Below are 18,225 nucleotides of genomic sequence, written 5' to 3' on the forward strand. Positions count from 1 at the left end.
AGCAGACCACCCGAACAGGGAATCAAACCCACAGACCTGTGGTTTAAAGCTAGATGCTCTACAGGTTAAGATATCCGAGTCTCTCTTTTGCCAGTGCAAGCGGATAATTATCTATCAGATGATACCTTACTTGATGCAGTTTGGTAACGTCTTAAGGTGTGTATGGCGTCCCCTCCCCCCCCCCCCCAAAAAGAAAAGAAAAGCACCGTTGAGAAATTATATGTGTGATACTTTACTTTTAACGCCGATAACGTTATCAGTACGAAAAAGTATACTCTGTAAGTTTTAGATTAAGATAAAATAGTTATGGTCTAGCACAAGGATCTTTTTCTCAACATAATACAGGGTATATTCAGTAAATTACCGTCCATTAGCCAGGACTAAAGCAGAAATACATGAAATTTCCTATGCCGAGCTGATGAGTGCTTATAAGCACGATACTGCAATCCTCGGCTGGAAATGACTGAGCTGGCGGTGTATTTCATGTCTAATACAGGGTGTTTCAAAAAGAATGACCGGATTTGAAATGAGTATGTCATGAAAGCTAATCAAAATAGACACTTCAGTTTAATTTTATGTTTCATGGATAATAATAATTTTTTTTTTTACATACAAAACTGACGGTGCTCAATATGTACATCTTTGGATGCACGGCATATGTCTACACAATAGTAAAATTCGTCCCACACTTTTGCAAGCATGTCACTGTTTACACAAACAACCCGTGTCTTTAAATTGTTTATACCATCTTATTATGCTCTTGAGGGCAGGAGGTTCAACACAGGGTGTTCTTGACAAAAATCTCGCTGAACAATTGTTACGGAAAAGCACCTCGCGAAATCTAGAGCACAATACGATTTTTGTTGTGCAGTCGCCATTTTTACAAACACTGAAATGACAGGTGAAGAAAGAGACCGTGAAACTCAAGATTTTCCCTATTTAAACGATATTTTTATTTAATAAAACGAGTTTAAACCTGAATAGATTTGATTTTTTGAAATTTGGGTCATTCTTTCTGAAACACCCTGTATATACAACCAATTCCAGACTGAAAAAAAAAGTTGGTTAACTAATTGCAGTTTAATACGTGTTCTGTCGGTTTTAAAAGCTCTGGCATTCAAATAAAAAAATATTCTTTTATAGAGAATCCGTAAAAAGAATATGGACCGATTGAATTAAATTTCAGGGGTTTGAGAGAAATTTTTCTTTTATTTTCAAGTTTACTACTGTGAAGTAGGTTGGGTTTTCTTTTTACCAGCTATTTAATTACTGCGATGATTGTTTTGAATATTCCGTTTAATTAAAGATTAAATCGAGCGAAATACTTCTCTTTTTCCTAGTTTTTACACAAACGTCCACTGAAAACCGAGAAGGAGCATTAAAAGTTCTAGAGAAAATACCGTCAAAGTTTTAGTTTCTTTCATTATAACAACCTTGAGATGCATAGATAATAGACTGCAAGAAATTATGCGATAACTTCACTATATTGATTCTAAATTTGGAATTTATTCTTTTAGGTTTGACTCAAAATGAGCAATCGGCAAACTGGCATACTTTTTGTTGCTAAGTTTGCCAAGATATTTCCAACTCTTTCACTAAGCGCGATGAAATTGGGAAACTTTTCGAATTTATTGGGTGAGTTTAGATTTTTCTAGAGTTTTTAAGTGTTTTGAGCATCCCATATTAAATGAAGACTATCTCCGATCTTTAAAGTTTAGTACTAAATGCGTCAGCTGGTGACGAAGCGTTTTCAGCACCGCTTTCATATTCTGTTTTTTTTTCCTTGTTCTGTAACGTATTTTGAAATTAAATAAAGTAAAACCTCGTTTCTCCGACCCTCACTGATCCAGATTTCAGGATAAAAGTTGTAGGCTTAAAAAAGTAATTAAGTTTACACACACACATATATATATATATATATATATATATATATATATATATATATATATATATATATATATATATATATATATATATATATATATATATATATATATATATATATATATATATATATATATATATATATATATATATATATGTATATATATATATATATATATATATATATATATATATATATATATATATATATATATATATATATATATATATATATATATATATATATGTATATATATATATATATATATATATATATATATATATATATATATATATATATATATATATATATATATATATATATATATATATATATATTAGTTTTGCACTTTGATCACCAGAATTTAATTATAACTATACCAAACATTCGCTTTTTATTTTAATGAGAAATCATTTATGTGATCGTGCTTTCGTCAAACGGCTTTTGTGTTTGAAACATATGATAATGAGCCTAATTGTTACTTCTTGTTATTTTTTTTAAAGAAATGATAGGCAAAAACAGTTTTATATTTTTTAATGTTTTGTAAATAATTTAATGCATTTGTGTAAAAAAAAAGTGGCTTCTTTCTTACACTTAACTGAAAGGATGCTTATTAAAGGACTTGTTTTGCTTATGCACTTTATTATGTAGATAAGCCGGATTTTTGATTTTTGAGATTTTTTTAGATCCTATTAATCCGGATAAACAGTAATGTATTCCGTATTTAAAGATATTTAACGAGTCTGTGAATGAAATGGCAACTGTAAAATTATTATTTACGATAATTTGTATATAAATGAAAGTGTTATGAGAAAGATGGTATTATTATTTTTTTAAAATAAAAATAAATAAAGTTGGTCAAACTCTTAAACAGTAATCAATGGTAGCAGAACGATGTAGGTTCAACGATGATAATTGTTACACAGAAAAAAACTTAAAGTACAGTTCTGAAATGAGAGGCTTCATCTGAACTAAAATTGTGTATTTCATTTATTCTATGTGAATGATGTAGAGATCTTTTATCTTACACATAAACCTTAGGAACCAATTGATCTTTTCTTGAAGTAAAATCCTGCCGTGGGAAGGTAAAGCGTAGTATCGGTAGAAATGAGATTTCAAGATATCTGGAAAAAAAAAACGTATTTTTAATAACTTAGCAACAATAGGAAATAAAGGCGTAATTAGACGTTTTTTTAGTGATTTTTTTTCAGCGTAAACTACCAAATTAGCAAGACTTTCAAATGACAGAATTATTTCTAATTAGTAAATGTCCACATACAAAAAAAAAAGAAGAAAAAAAGAAAGAAAGAAAAGAAATTAAATTTCATGAAAAATAATGAAATTAAGTACACTGACCAAGGAAGTAATACTAAATTGTAACAGATTTAATTTAGGCTATCATAGTTTGGTCCTTTCTGAATGTTCCTTGGTTATATTTTACCTTAGCATCCTGAAGCGGTTTAACAGAGAAGTGCTACAATTTCGAATAGATCCTGGGATCTAAACGCGGCTGATCACGGTATCGACTGCGTTTTCTGAATAAGGGAAAAGAATTAAATTGTGTTACTGTAAAAGAGAATACCGAATAGTAACGAATTTAAACATTTAATCTCAGTGACTATCAAAAAAACAAACTACACCCAAACCTGTTTTTGTACGGTCTTTTTTAGTGTGGTTTATGAAAGTTGAAAGAAAAGAATTGGGACTTAATTGACTAATGTATCTTTAAAACGAGTGCTTAATAGTGTAACTTTGTGACATTTTTATGCGATTTTTTTTATGAGTTCCCTATCTGCCGCACAAAAATATGTCAGGGTGTACTTCATAAATATTTTCTCCAAGTCAATCTTTAAATAGATAAACTGATTTTCTTTACTAATAATAAAGCTGAAAGTCTCTCTATCCGTATCTCTCTCTGTCTGTCAGAATCTCTCTTTGTCTGTCAGAATCTCTCTCTGTCCGGATCTCTGTCTGTCAGGATCTGTGTGACGTGCATAGCGCCTAGACTGTTCGACCGATTTTCATGAAATTTGGCACAAAGTTGGTTTGTAGCATGAGGGTGTCCACCTCGAAGCGATTTTTTGAAAATTCGATGTGATTTTTTTTCTATTAAAGTTTTAAGAACAAAATTATCATTAGATGTATGAGTAAATTACGAAATTATCATAACGTGGGACCGTATCATGAGCACAAGCCAATTGGCGAGAAAATTCACCATACATTATTTGTAAATATGCAAGCGAACCAAAAGACCTTTTAATTTTCTATTGCGGGCAAAGCTGTGCGGGTATCACTAGTTTAAAATAAATCGGGAATAGGGAAGGTTGTCTAATTTTTGACGTCTGTGATTTTGTTTTTTGTTGGAAAAATATAGCTTCCTCGTCAGGCATGGGGAGGGATCAGAATTATAAGAAAGCTACAGAAAACGTTTCGTAATGGCCACAACATACTAGTAACTAATAAAGCTCATTAATATCCAATTTTTGATCCAACAAAACTTTTAGCATGTTTCCCAAGGTAAGTATATTTTAACAGGATAAATTATAAAAAGCATTTATTAGTAATTTAGCTAGACTTCAAGTGACAATGAATAAGCTAATGCAATAAAGCGTATCAATAAATCATTGTATTTCCATCAAGGTGAGTAGGTCCAAGATTCAAAATTTTTAGTTATTAAAAGCAATACCAAATCAGCACTTAATTACGAATACTTAAGCTGACTTTAATGATTAAAATGAGTTACAATTTTAAGAAGTCATTTATGTAGCATAATTTACAGCATGTTGTCATTAATTTCCTCATTTAAATGATTCCAATGATGAGACAAATCTGTAATTAAAGTCATTAGTTATTCAAATTTTATTCATGAGGATGGATAGGAAAGCGTCAGAATGTGCATCAGCATAATTTCTGTAATTATACCGACGAAATTTAAAGCAACAGAGACTGTCTGACTTTTTGTTTCTACCATTATCTTTGCAGTTTAGGCAATCGCAAGGTAATTAAGGGATTTTTTCTTTGAGAAATCTTTCTGAAATTACGCAATTTCTAAATCTATTCACTCGTACACTTTTTGAGGAGATGTTTCAAATAACTTTACACAAGTTGAAGTCTCTTTCAAGTATACAAAACTTTTCGTAAAGCAAATGATCATTGGAAAAATATACATTTTAGTAAACAAACAGAGAAAATGATTGTACACAAAAAACACAATTGGGTTGCTTCCTTCAGTCAAAAGTATTACGTTTAGTCACTGAAAGTGATAAATTAAGCAAAAAATAAATTTAAATAAATAAATAAATAAATAAAATAACATGGAGCGAGAAAATTTTTTTAATTTACCAACGCTTGATTTTTATCTATTTTTTTTGAACTGTTCTATTTTGAAAATAATGCGTGGTCTTGATGACGTAGAAATGATGTACTTTGGTGCATCTGTCTACGCGTTTCCATGTTCTGATAATCAAGAAGCGAATTATATCGCTCTCTACGCTTGCTATCAACCATATCGTTGCCACTACATACGACTAAAGATGTGAATTAAATATTGCACTCTGCTAACGAAATCAGTGAATGGCATTTCATCATTTGTGATGTCGTGTGCAGAAGCGTAAACAATAAAATTGTACCGCTTAGAAAAATTATTAAAAAATATAAAACTTTCTCAAATTATTTAAAAAGGGTTAAATCCCATGTTTTTAAGCATGCTCTTTCAGAAAAAGAATGCTTTTAAAATTTCGTAAAAGGCCCCATTCGATACGTTAAAAGAGAAGTGTAATTAAATTGAATAAGCACAAGAAGAATAAATACATGCAACAAAATACGAACGGCTCATTCACAGGAAATGTGTTCATTAATTGGTCGCACTACATTTCCTGTGCTTTTTCGTTAATTTTTTGCGCTGAAGCTGCTCTATGTTTTACAGAGATTTCTTCAAGAGTTGCGGAAATATTTTTGGTTTCCTGTGCGAAGATGCATTTATTTTCAATAAAATTTTTGCCTTGAGCTCTGTTAAAGCTATTCCATATTGACAATATCAAAAGAGGGCAAAATGTAAAACAAAAAGCGAGATCTTAATACAGAAAAGAGACAAAAAAGAAGAATTTAATGAATTCAGAATTTTTTTTTGAAAAAGAATTGAGTTTCATCTGAAATTGATGGAAAAATCGATTAAAAACCCTGCAATCCAACTGGAAATTATCTACAACATTTTTGGAATTTTCAAAACAGTGCAGATATAATAACTACTTATAACGATGAATGTGTGCGTTTTCTTTGATAATTGTTAACGTTTATTTAATCCAGAGTAAACTTACAAAACGTATATGATTTTTAAAATACGAGAGTAATCTAATGCCATATAAACCACACGCAAAAAATTGAAAGCGCTGTGTGCTTGGAAATACTGTAAGCGAAATTATCATTAGATGGATGAGTAAATTACGAAATTATCATAACGTGGAACCGTATCATGAGCACAAGCCAATTAGCGAGAAAATTCACCATACATTATTTGTAAATAATGTATGGTGGCGGTTAGAAGCACCCGCTTTATCTGATTTACACCTAAATCTGTAATTTCAAAGAAAGAGAAGATACCTTTTGCAGATTACGATGAAAAAGTTTTATTTAGGAAGAAAAGAAATCGGAATCGAGTTTATTAGTGAAAGCTTACAGAGTTGTTAAATTTTAAACACACACAAAAAAAAGAATGTATTATGTGTATTTCAACAACGTGTTTTTGAAGATATTTAAATATTAAAGGTTAAAATATGTAAAATTACTTTTATGTTTATTTTTTCTTTTCTCGTACAACACAATTTTACGCTTAAATGTATTGGATTTTATTTAAACTAATTAAAAAATTGCTTTCAAATAAAAAAAACCGCCTTTAAAAAACACCGAGGAACTAAAAAGCAAAAAAATAACAGATTTCACGTACAGTAAAACCCCTCCTAACGGACACCCCTCAAGTGCGGACACTCCTCTTATATGGACATTTTCTAATTAACCGATTCCAATGCAAATAACATTATTAAACCCCTGTCCTGCGGTCACCCCTCTATTACGGGCAAAAATTTGTCCAGTTAGTGTCCGCATTAGAGGGGTTTTACTGTATATACTATTTCCCACTCAAAACTAGAAATGAAATTCATTTTACAATTCCAGTGCAAAAAGCAACTAAACTAAACATCCAATTATAAAATAAGCACTGATTTTTATTACTATACGATGAATTATTTAAAATATCTAACCAATTGTATACGATCTTTGAATTTTTAATAACCTTTTGAAGTCGGGGCCTCCTATAAACTACTACCTAACATAACTGACAACCCACCAAATCCTGAATTAAACACTAAATTTACTAAACACGGAATTAATCTTTAAAACTAAACTAACTCAGTTACTCAAGCCCAGGTCAACAGGTGTTCTTTCTCACCCCCCCCCCCTGTGCACGTCCCTAGGTACAGGTGTCTTCGAGTATTTGTAGAGCATTGTACAATGAAGAAACTAATCCGACAAGTTCAGAACCTCCTCCTTTTTCCGAGCCTGCTAATTAGTATATCCCTAATTTCAGATTAAACTGGCGGCATTGTGAACTAGTAAATCTAGAATTCTGGTCAAACTTGAGAAATCAGACACCAGTTACAACATATTATTAAAGAATATAAATTAAATCATCGGGGGGGGGGGTGTTATGTATTCAATTCCCCTTGGATTGAACACTTAACACGTTTAAAAACTGAATTATCAAAAAATAAATAAATAAATAAAACATTTTATTGAAAAATTCAGTCATTTTAGTTAAAAATAACATTAAGGTAATTGATTCAGCTATTAAAGCAGCAAAAAATATTTAATTTACTGCACTGCTACGTAGTAAAACATTGGTAACATCTATAAGTAAAAAATAATAGACGGCGAAAATTAATCTAATCATCCATACGCCGCGAGAATTCTCGTTCAAGACGAAGGCAAAACCTTTGAATGAGAAAATACACCGGTCACGGAAAATCCACGTGACCTGTGACGTTTTCTGCCCGCTGACGTAAGCTTACGTATCCACAACGTGTGAAATACCCAGTTTCTTGGATTTCTCCGGGACCCCTTATCAGATCCAGACCAAATTACCATGGGACCATCTGGGAAGTATACCCTTCCAAACAAAAAAAGAATTTTTTAAATCGGTCCAGTAGTCTTGGAATAATCCGAATGCATATATAAAAAGCCGCATGACGAAATCATAACCTCCTTTTTTGAAGTCGGTTAAAAAAGATTGAAACCAGATAGCTAGTAACTTATTGATAAATTTTAATGCCTTTGGTAAAATAATATTGCCATAATTCAATTAACTTTGCAAGTATGGATATACTATTTAATAAGAGACGAATATTAAAAAAAAAAAAACTTTTAAATTACTATTTTAGACAGGTGATTAATATAGTGCATTTGTGAAAACCACAAAATTAATTTTTAAATAACTAGCTATCTTAATTTTTACTTTATTAAAGATATTGCATTGTAAATATACTTCCTTACGTAGTTTTTGATACTTATCGTTGTTAGTTTTCAATATTTCAGCACAAAGAGTTATAATTTCTCAAAAATGCGTTAACCTTTACAAAGTGATATTTTTGTACTTTTATACCTGCTCCAAGATCCCAAATTAATCCCAATAAAAATTACGATTCTGAAAAGTCCATAAAAATATTTTTTTCTCAAATAAAGATTATTTATTACATTTCGCTCCAATGTTTTATTGAACTCGTAGTCTAATTTGTCATTTAAGAAAATTCAGATTGATTAAGTGGATGTAATTAAAAGTAGAGTGCTTTCGACATGAAACTTCAATATTTTCTTCCTAAAGATTTATTTAACTTAAAGAAATATCTAGGATCACTCTTAAATATTTATCGTTTTCCAATACAGAACATTTTTACGCTTTCACACGCAGTTTGTTGGGAATATATAGGAAAAATATTTTTAATGAAGCGAACTCAAGTGAACAAAGTTTAAAGAAAATGAATTTTCCGGTGGCTTCTAACTTGAAATGGTGGTTATGAAAACAATGCGAAAAATATAATTTGAATTAAAAAAATTATATTAATAACTATTATTTCTGTTTTTTTTATGCTTTTGTCCAGCTTAATAGCACATCGTGATATAGTTTTTTTTTTAACTTTGAGGCTGATACGTATCCCTAGTACGCGTCTAGTATATTTTTTCCCTGGATCTAATTTTAGAGTTATTTATATATCATGCAGTATTTTTTATATTGGGACATAACAGTAATTAGATTAATCAAATCAGTCAAGCAAGTCTCAATACATTTTATTATCTTTATATACTTTACTACTTATCTATGTATTTGGAGTTTAACTCCAACTATTTACATCTCATTTCAAATTTTAAAAAAAAAATGTCCAACAATGGACAAATTAAAACCAAATTTCAAAAAAAAAAAAAAAAATAAAAAAAAAAAAATCGCCAAATTTCTCACCAAGTTGGCGACCAAAAAGACTGGCGATATTTCGCCAAGTGTCCAACAAATTATAACAGAACTTGAGTTTTCATCGAAATTAACAATGATTTCCCCCCCAAAAAAGGAGCAAAAAAACCCCTTAGGAACATCCGATTGCAACCAAAATTGAATGTGCACAACTAGATCCAATCAGTAGTCCACGTACCAAATTTCAATTTTCTAGGACATACCGTTTCTGAGTTATGCGAGATACATACACACATACACACATACGCACATACATACCTAGATACGGACGTAACGAGAAAATTCGTTGTAATTAACTCGGGGGTCGTCAAAATGGATATTTCGTATGTCTGTGCGTTCCTAGGCATATATCCAAGTGTGATCGGGTCGAAAAAAAAAAAAAAACTCAACATTCATTCGGGGGTGAGAAAAATGGAAATTAAGGCCGATTTTTGAGTGAAAATTTTTTCGCGAATACAATACTTCCTTTTTTGAAAAGGAAGAAAAAAAAAGATGAAAAGTGGTCTTTCTTGTATGGCTCCAAGTATGTGTCTAAAATAGACGTGATCGAGGGACAACTCTTGCAAAAAAAAAATGAAACAAAATAATAATCAGAATAGCATCAATCCTTCTTTACTTGGCATAAAATGCTGAAAAAGAATGTAGTGTTAAATTTATTTATATTACTTCTGAAAAAAAATGCTAAAACAAATAACAGATGGTAAGTTTTTAAAGCAATCCTTGGAATCGGCAGCTGTAATTTCGTGCTCCTTCCTACCAAAGCACTTGTTTTCATCAGTTTGGGGTTATTGGGTGTAGACCAATCGAAAAACTGGTTCAGTATATCAAAAACGCACTAAAAGATCTAGCATTAAAATTTGTTCTTTATTATTACTGTAAACGCGGGATACTTTGGTTCTAGGGTCCTTCTTTGGCCAAAATGGAGAAAAAGATACAAAGTCTTCTGTCAACCTTCAGGGAGCAATTTCAACATATTTTGACTAGACAGCAGTCCTAAGCCCTAAGTGATGTATACCAAGCGATTCTATAGAGCTGCTCAAGAAGCAACACTATTGGTTCTGCGTTCCTAATACGTGTTGGACTAATATATGTTTTTATAATCCCTCAAGTTTTTACATGGAGAAGCAGTTCTGTTTAAGCCCAGAGTTTGTTAATCATTTAATTATGAACACTGTTTAATAATTTATATAGTAGTATAGTTGTACTTCTTATTTCTTTTAGGGTGCAGCGCCTCTTGTAGAAGTTGGTTTGCAGCGCCAGCAGAGTACAACTCAACTCCACTCGCCAGTGTTGACATTTTAAAAAAACCTGTACGCGACAGTCGGCAGCTAGTCATTTTTCTCTTACTTGTCATGCTGTAGTTTTACCTTTGAATGTCTTTTACTTGTTTTTAGTTATTTACAATGCTCGTACTTGTTTAGTGTTTTTAAGATATTAAATTGGTTCTTGTTAAACGAATGCTATGTGCTCATTTTTCCGACTCTGCATCTGGTGACCCGGACTGGTGAATGACGTTGCTTTGGAAATGAGTTTCTGAACTTTGCCATCATTAAAGCCATGTGACCGCTAATTATTGTTCTGCAGCTGCTGTGCTTCCTCTTCATCTGGCGTTAAATTTGTTAGCTGTTTTATTTTCGGAGTTGGACTGAAATATGCAAGAAGCGGACGGCAAGTCTGTGCAGGTCTCCCGTATCACTCTGCGACTTCCGCCGCTATGGAAGTCTAATATTAGACTTTGGATAGCTCAGTGTGACAACGCATTTGCTCTAAGTGAAATTACTGCTGACAGCACGAAATATGTTGCATTGGTCGCAAATATAGATGCTGAAATTCTTTCGCGAGTGTCAGACATAATCGTAACTCCACCGCAAACTAAGTATAAAACACTTTGTGAACGTCTTGTCGCCGAGTTTGAGGACTCGAAGCACCAAAAGCTGCAAAAACTACTTACAGAGCTGCATTTGGGTGACGAACGGCCCAGTCAATTGCTGAGGAAAATGAAAGAGGCAGCTGAGGGTCAAGTCACTGATGATTTTTTTTGCAGATTTTATGGCTACAGAGGTTACCTTCACAAATTCAGGCCAAACACCTTCACAAATTACTCTGAGCCCCTCGATAAGCTGGCAGTGATTGCTGACAGGGTAGCAGAGGTGGTGCAGCCATCACCTGTGTACGCTACCACCGCTTCTGACAGCAACTCACATAAACTCCTTCTGGTTTTGAACAACTTGCCTTAACCGTTTACCCGCCAATGTTCCAAAAATGGAACATCATATTTAAGTAAAAATTTTCCCAAGAAATAACGTTAAAATAAACAAGTTTTTTTTAACACAGTTTAGTCTTATTTCAAAGTATTTTTTGATTTCCTGCTTGATTGTTTATATGTTTTCAATTATTTATTGCGATTTTTCAAAGATGAGTGTTTTTTTAGCTTTTTGCAACTTTTTCTTATAAAATTTACCAAAAATTGGTTTTTTCAGAAAATGTGATGATATTTATTATAGTTGTGAAAAATACTTCAATGTATGATTTTAAAATGCTTGTAGAAATGTACAATGATATTTACGAAAGGTGTACCCCTTCAAAATATCATGTTCCAATTTTGGAACATTGGCGCTTTTAGGGAGTCAAATTTCCAAGAAGTAAATCGTTCGACTTCCAAGGGGAAATTTCATTTTTCGTAATATATGTTTCTTTTTTTTTCTCATTTTGAATGTACTCTGATGTAGATGTTGGCAAAACCAAGTAAGTTTATATTTTGAAAGGATATGACGTTTCATTAGCAAAGAAAATAATAACAGTCTTCTGTTTGACGGACTATATGGCTCCGAATCCACACCTGCTCGGACAGCTGCATTGTCACGTAATAATAAAAAATAATATTAGTGAAAGTTTTATTCTTCATATATTAAATGCAGTTCAATAATTCGCTAGCTTTGTTTTCGGGCGAAACGAAATTCTGTTTGACGTATACCAACTGTTCATAAATGTTAAAAAATGTCTACAAGATTTCTTACTGTAGAACAAGCTGTGACTTATTTAGAGACATTGTCAGATTCGGATTTGTCAGATGTAGATATATGCCAATTACCCCCTGATGAACTAGGCAATATCACTGAGGAAGAATAGATGTTGACAGAGATGAAATCCTACAATTTTTTGGTTTGTTGCTATTGAGTGGGTACCATTCTGTTCCTTCTGAAGATATGTATTGGAGCATCAGTGCAGAAGATACATCTGTGCCAATTGTACTAACAGTTATGCCTCAAAATCGTTTTCGAAAAATAAAAAACAACTTTCATTTGATGGACAACCATGAATTAAAACAAAATGACAAACTAAGAAAAGTTTTCCTTATTTACGAAGAATTGTGTAAAAACCCTCAACAATTTGGTGTATTTCATGAAAAATTAAGCATAGATGAATCTATGGTTCCCTACTACGGTCGGCATTCATGTAAAATGTTTATTAGATGAAAACCAATAAGATTCGGCTTCAAAATTTGGATGCTGTGCTCTTCAAGTGGATACCCATATTCCATGGAGATTTATTCAGGCAAAAAAGAAGGATCCCCTGATCTGCAATTAGGATCCAGAGTTGTAAATGATCTATTATCAGTTTTGACTGACAAGTCTAAGCATGAAGTATACTTTGATAACTTTTTTACATCATATGACTTAATTTCTCAGCTATCAAAAAAAAAGTGTACGAGCAACAGGAACAATTCGTGAAAACCGAACTGGCCATTGTCCACGGAAATCCAAAAAAGCCCTTTCTAAAGAAGATCGCGGAAATTTTGACTATCGATCTGATGGATCAGTGCACATGTGCAGCTGGAAAGATAATGCAGTGGTTACAGTAGCATCTAATTGTTATACACATGAGACACTTGCATCTGTAAAATGTTACTCAAATGCGCAGAAATGCAAGATAGATGTGCCACAACCTCATCTTATCAAGAGATACAATGAAGGAATGGGGGGTGTGGACGTCTTGGATAAACTTTTAGGGAGCTACAGACCTCATTTGAGGAGTAAAAAATGGTGGTGGAATCTTTTTAGTAATGCGCTGAATATTTCAGTTGTAGCTAGTTGGTTACTTCATTGTGATTTACACGAAGTCAAGATGAAGCATTTAGAGTTCCGAAGAGAAATAACAACTCACCTCCTAAGAAGAAAAGTACGAGTGGAATGTCCTCCAGGGCCTCGTTGTCATTTACATAAACGGTCAAGAATGTCTAACGGACATTATATTGTATCTGCATCCCAAGGACGTTGCGCGGTGTGCAAAAAAAATACGACTAAGAAATGTTTCCATTGCGACAAACGACTTCACCAGCAACGCTTCCTTTCATATGATGGGCATTAGATATTTCAGTATTGGATTTTCTGAATTCTGATATGTACACAAATGCAATTTAAAATATTATTTTTTCCGCAATAAAGTATGCTGAGATAAAAACCGCATTCAAAACCTCTTAGTTTAAAAAAATTCTCTGAAAAAAAAAAACTTCATGCAAAACGCCAATGTTCCAAAAATGGAACACACTGAAAATCATAGTAAAAAATTTTTTTCTGGAAATTTTATTTTATTTCTGTATTTACTAGACATAAATAGACATAATTTCAAAAAATTACTCAAATTTGGTCATCCGTCAATAGTTCGGCGGTTAAACGGTTAAAAATCGAAGAGCTGTCCCTACAAGTGGCGGATTTAAAGAGGGGGGCGCCAATACTACCGAAATTTGAAGGATAGTAAGCATAGCCGTCGAAGTAGATCAAGATCTGGAAGTAGTGGTTTTGTTTTTATCATCGGCGTTTCGGTGATAGTGCGAGGAGATGTGTTGAATCATGTGCCTATCAACAAAAAAATGCTCAAGCTCTTTCATAGCTGGCATGTCCCGTGAGGAAGACCAGTCGCCTATTTGTTACAGATCGCAGAAGTGGACAGAAATTCCTCATTGATTCAGGGAGTGAGATTTCTGTGATTCCCCCAACACACAAGAACTGTAGACCTTGTTCTGGCTTTACCTTATTTGCAGCCAATAACTCAAAAAATTTGGCCTATGGAATAGTTAACAGACAGATTGATCTTGGACTGCGTAAACCTTTTTTGTAGTCTTTTTTAGTGGCCGACGTGTCTTCACCTATAATCGGTGCTGATTTTTTGCAGCTCTTCAGCCTCTTGGTTGATCTTAGAAAGGAAAGATTAATTAATATGGAGACATCTCTTCACACACCGGTGATTTCTAAGAACATTTTACACTCTTCGGTGTTGACAATTTGTTCATTCACCGAGTTCAGCAGCCTTCTCGCTGAGTTCCCAGCAATTACAAATCCGTCACTCTTGGGCCAGTCATCAAAACACAATACTGTGCATCATATTGTGATCCAGGGTCTACCGGTCACTTCTAGGCCAAGACGCATGCATCCCAAGATATACGATGCTGTTAAATCGGAGTTCAAATTTCTCCTTGCTCAGGGCATCATTAGACCCTCGAAGAGCCCATGGAGCTCGACTCTACATGTTATGCCGAAACAGGATTCATCTGTGCGCCCAGTAGGAGACTACAGGAGACTTAATGCTGTGACGGAGTTTGACAGTTATCCTATACCATATCTACATGATTTTGCACATGCACTCCATGGAAATAAAACTTTTTCTGAAATTGATATTTTTAAGGCACTCCATCAAATTCCAATTAATGAGTCTGACATACCTAAGACTGCTGTTACGACCCCCTGGGGATTGTTTGAGTATACTAAACTGAGTTTTGGCATTATGAACGCTGCACAGACCTTTATGCGTTTTATGCATGAAGTTTTGAGAGGACTGTCGTTTTGCAATGCCTACTTAGATGACATAACTCTGTTTTTCGGATTCGGAAGAAGAACACAAAAAACATTTGCGTGAAATTTTCCAGCGTCTTAATCGTTATGGATTGAAAGTAAATGTCTCCAAATGTGTGTTTGGTGTTTCAGAGCTTACCTTTCTTGGGCATCTCATAACACCACAGGGTATCCGCCCAGTTCCAAGTTAGGTGCAGGCGGTGTTGGACTATCCACAACCAGCAACTGAAGCTGATCTTCAATAATATTTGGATCTATTAAACTAAAAGGCTAAGATATATAGCCACACAAAAGCACGACTAGCAAATTTTCAAGAGCCCTCCAGTAGATTCGATCATGTCCATTTGGACTCAATTGGCCCATTACCTCCCTCCAATGGTTATTCCTACTGCCTAACAATGATAGACCGTTTTTCTCGTTGGCCTGAGGCTCAACCCATCAAAGATATCTCAGCGGAGTCTGTTGCAGAAGCGTTTGTGACATGTTGGATTTCCCGGTATGGAGTACCTTCGGTGGTGTCCACTGATCAAGGACGACAGTTTGAGTCTGCTCTTTTTCGCTCTCTTGCGAAGCACCTGGAAATTCATAAGTCTAGAACAACCAGCAACCACCCTCAATCAAACGACCTGATAGAGGAGTTGCATCGTCCCCTCAAAGCTGCTATCAAGTGTTACGCCACTGAGCTGTGGACTGAAGTTATCACTGTGATTCTCCTTGGCTTCTGTGCTGCCTTGAAGGAGGACCTAGCCTGCACACCTGCCGAATTGGTTTTTGGGTCTACACTTCGTCTGCCCGGTGAATTTTGGGATCTTTCTCGGCAACCACTTGAACCCAGCGATTTTGTCAATAAGTTACGAACACACATGCAAGCTCTCCGTCCCGTAGGCGCAAAGAGACATGGCGAAAGAAAGACTTTCGTGCATCGAGATTTGAAGAACTGTACCCATGTTTTTCTTCGTCGCGATATGGTACGCCGTCCACTTTAAGCCCCTTATGATGGTCCTTTCTTTGTTGAGCAGAGAAAGTTTTTCACCTGTGTATTAATGGAAAGTCAACACCTGTGTCAGTGGATCGTGTTAAACTTGCTTACGTGATAATCAATGAAGAGCCAGAGGCACCGTCATCCGCACCACGGTCTGTACAGCCACTCCCTGTTGCGGAGCCTGAGCGGATGACACATTCAGGTCGTGTGGTGCGTTTACCAGCTAGATTTCGTTCACACTGGAGGGAAAGTATGCAGCGCCTCTTGTAGAAGTTAATTTGCAGCGCCAGCAGAGTACAACTCAACTTGACTCGCCAGTGTCGACGTTTTAAAAGAGCCTGCACGCGGCAGTCGGCAGCTAGTCTTTTTCTCTTACTTGTCATGCTGTAGTTTTACCTTTGAAGGTCTTTTACTTGTTTTTAGTTCTTTACAATGCTCGTATTTGTTTAGTGTTTTTGAGATATTAAATTGGTTCTTGTTAAACAAATGCTATGTGCTCCTTTTTCCGACTCTGCAAGGTTTTTATTAAAAAAAATCACAATAACAACGTAACTCCTAAACTGAAAACTACGACTTATTTTGGCCCATCGTAAAAACTTGAAAAACTCTGTTCGAGAGATTTGGAAAACGAAAGAAAAGCTAAAAGTAAAACTCTGAACAGGAGAGACGCAAGAAGAAACCTGGAAATCTCAGCAACGGATAAAGAGAGCGATTACAGAATCAATTCATAAGGGCTAATTTACGTGGCTTTTACCATGGAAGATGAAGAGGAATTAAAAGTTGCAACAGGTTTAAAAAAAAGTTGACCCAGTTGCATCTACTTCTAACAAATTTTGTTGAACTGGTTGAAAAGTTGAGGAATTTTACTGTTGTAGAATGGAATTCGCTCAGGTTTCCAGGGATAGCTGTTGATGTGGGAGAAGAAGGAGCTGATGTGTTAAGAGCATTGAACGTACCAGCACGTTTTGGTAGTGGCCGACAATTTAGAATCTTTTGTTTTACTAATGGTGTTCTGTCAATAAAATTATTCAACCTTCAAAACCAATGAAAATATGACTGTTCTCCGTTGGAAATTTCCAAGACTATAATTTTGTATGCATACATATTTTTAATTTTCCTTTAATCAGTTATATGTGTCTCAAATTTTTGGTAAAAAAGTATTTTTCTTTCAAATAAATAGTTTTTGATTTAACACATATCTTTGTGTGGCTCTAGTAAGTTCTACAATGATTTTAAATAGCGAAAACCACTTTGGGTAAAGGGTAACAAATAAACGAGCTGATGTGTGTGCATCACATGACTTTCTTTTACACCAATTTAATGTTATTTCTCCATTATTGCAATTTTATGGTGATTCAATAGTTAACACTCTAAATATCACAAACATTGGCCAAATTAAAACCAGATTTTAAAAAATAAAATCGCCAAGTTGGCGACAAAACTTGACGACCAAAAGACTGGCGATATATCGCCAAGTATCCGCCAAATTATAACACCAGTTGAGTTTGCATCGAAATTAACATTGATTTCCCCCCAAAATGGTGCAAACGACCACTTCAGAAACACCCGAATGCAACCAAAAGGGGAGGGACACAACTAGACCCCACTAGGCGTTTATGAACCAAATTTCACATTTCTGGGACATACAGTTCTTGAGTTATGCAACATACATACGTGCATACGTACCTACGCACATATGTACATACATACTTTACGAGAAAACTCGTTGTAATTAACTCGGGAAACGTAGAAATGGATATTTCGGGTGTCTATACGTTCTTAGGTACAGATGTACGTGTGGTCGGGTCGAAAAAAAACTCGACATTCATTTGGGAGTGCTCAAAATTGAAATTGAGGCCGATTATTGAATGAAAATTTTTTCGCGAATACAATACTTCCTTTTTTCGTAAAAGGTAGTAAAAACAATCAAAAACGGTTATAATACTTAGAAACAAAACGATCACTATTCAAAAATTAAGTTAAAAGAAATTTAGAT

General features: G+C 34.1%; 1 protein-coding gene across 1 annotated transcript; it reads left to right on the top strand.

Moving 5' to 3' along the window:
• The first annotated feature begins 15,645 nt into the window (after window positions 1-15,645).
• On the top strand, window positions 15,646-16,233 carry LOC129226898 (protein NYNRIN-like). The gene has a single exon (XM_054861527.1). The coding sequence runs from the start codon at window positions 15,646-15,648 to the stop codon at window positions 16,231-16,233; it is 588 nt and encodes a 195-aa protein (XP_054717502.1).
• Window positions 16,234-18,225: the final 1,992 nt, after the last annotated feature.

Source organism: Uloborus diversus, chromosome 7, assembly GCF_026930045.1.
Source record: "Uloborus diversus isolate 005 chromosome 7, Udiv.v.3.1, whole genome shotgun sequence".
NCBI lineage: Eukaryota > Metazoa > Arthropoda > Arachnida > Araneae > Uloboridae > Uloborus > Uloborus diversus.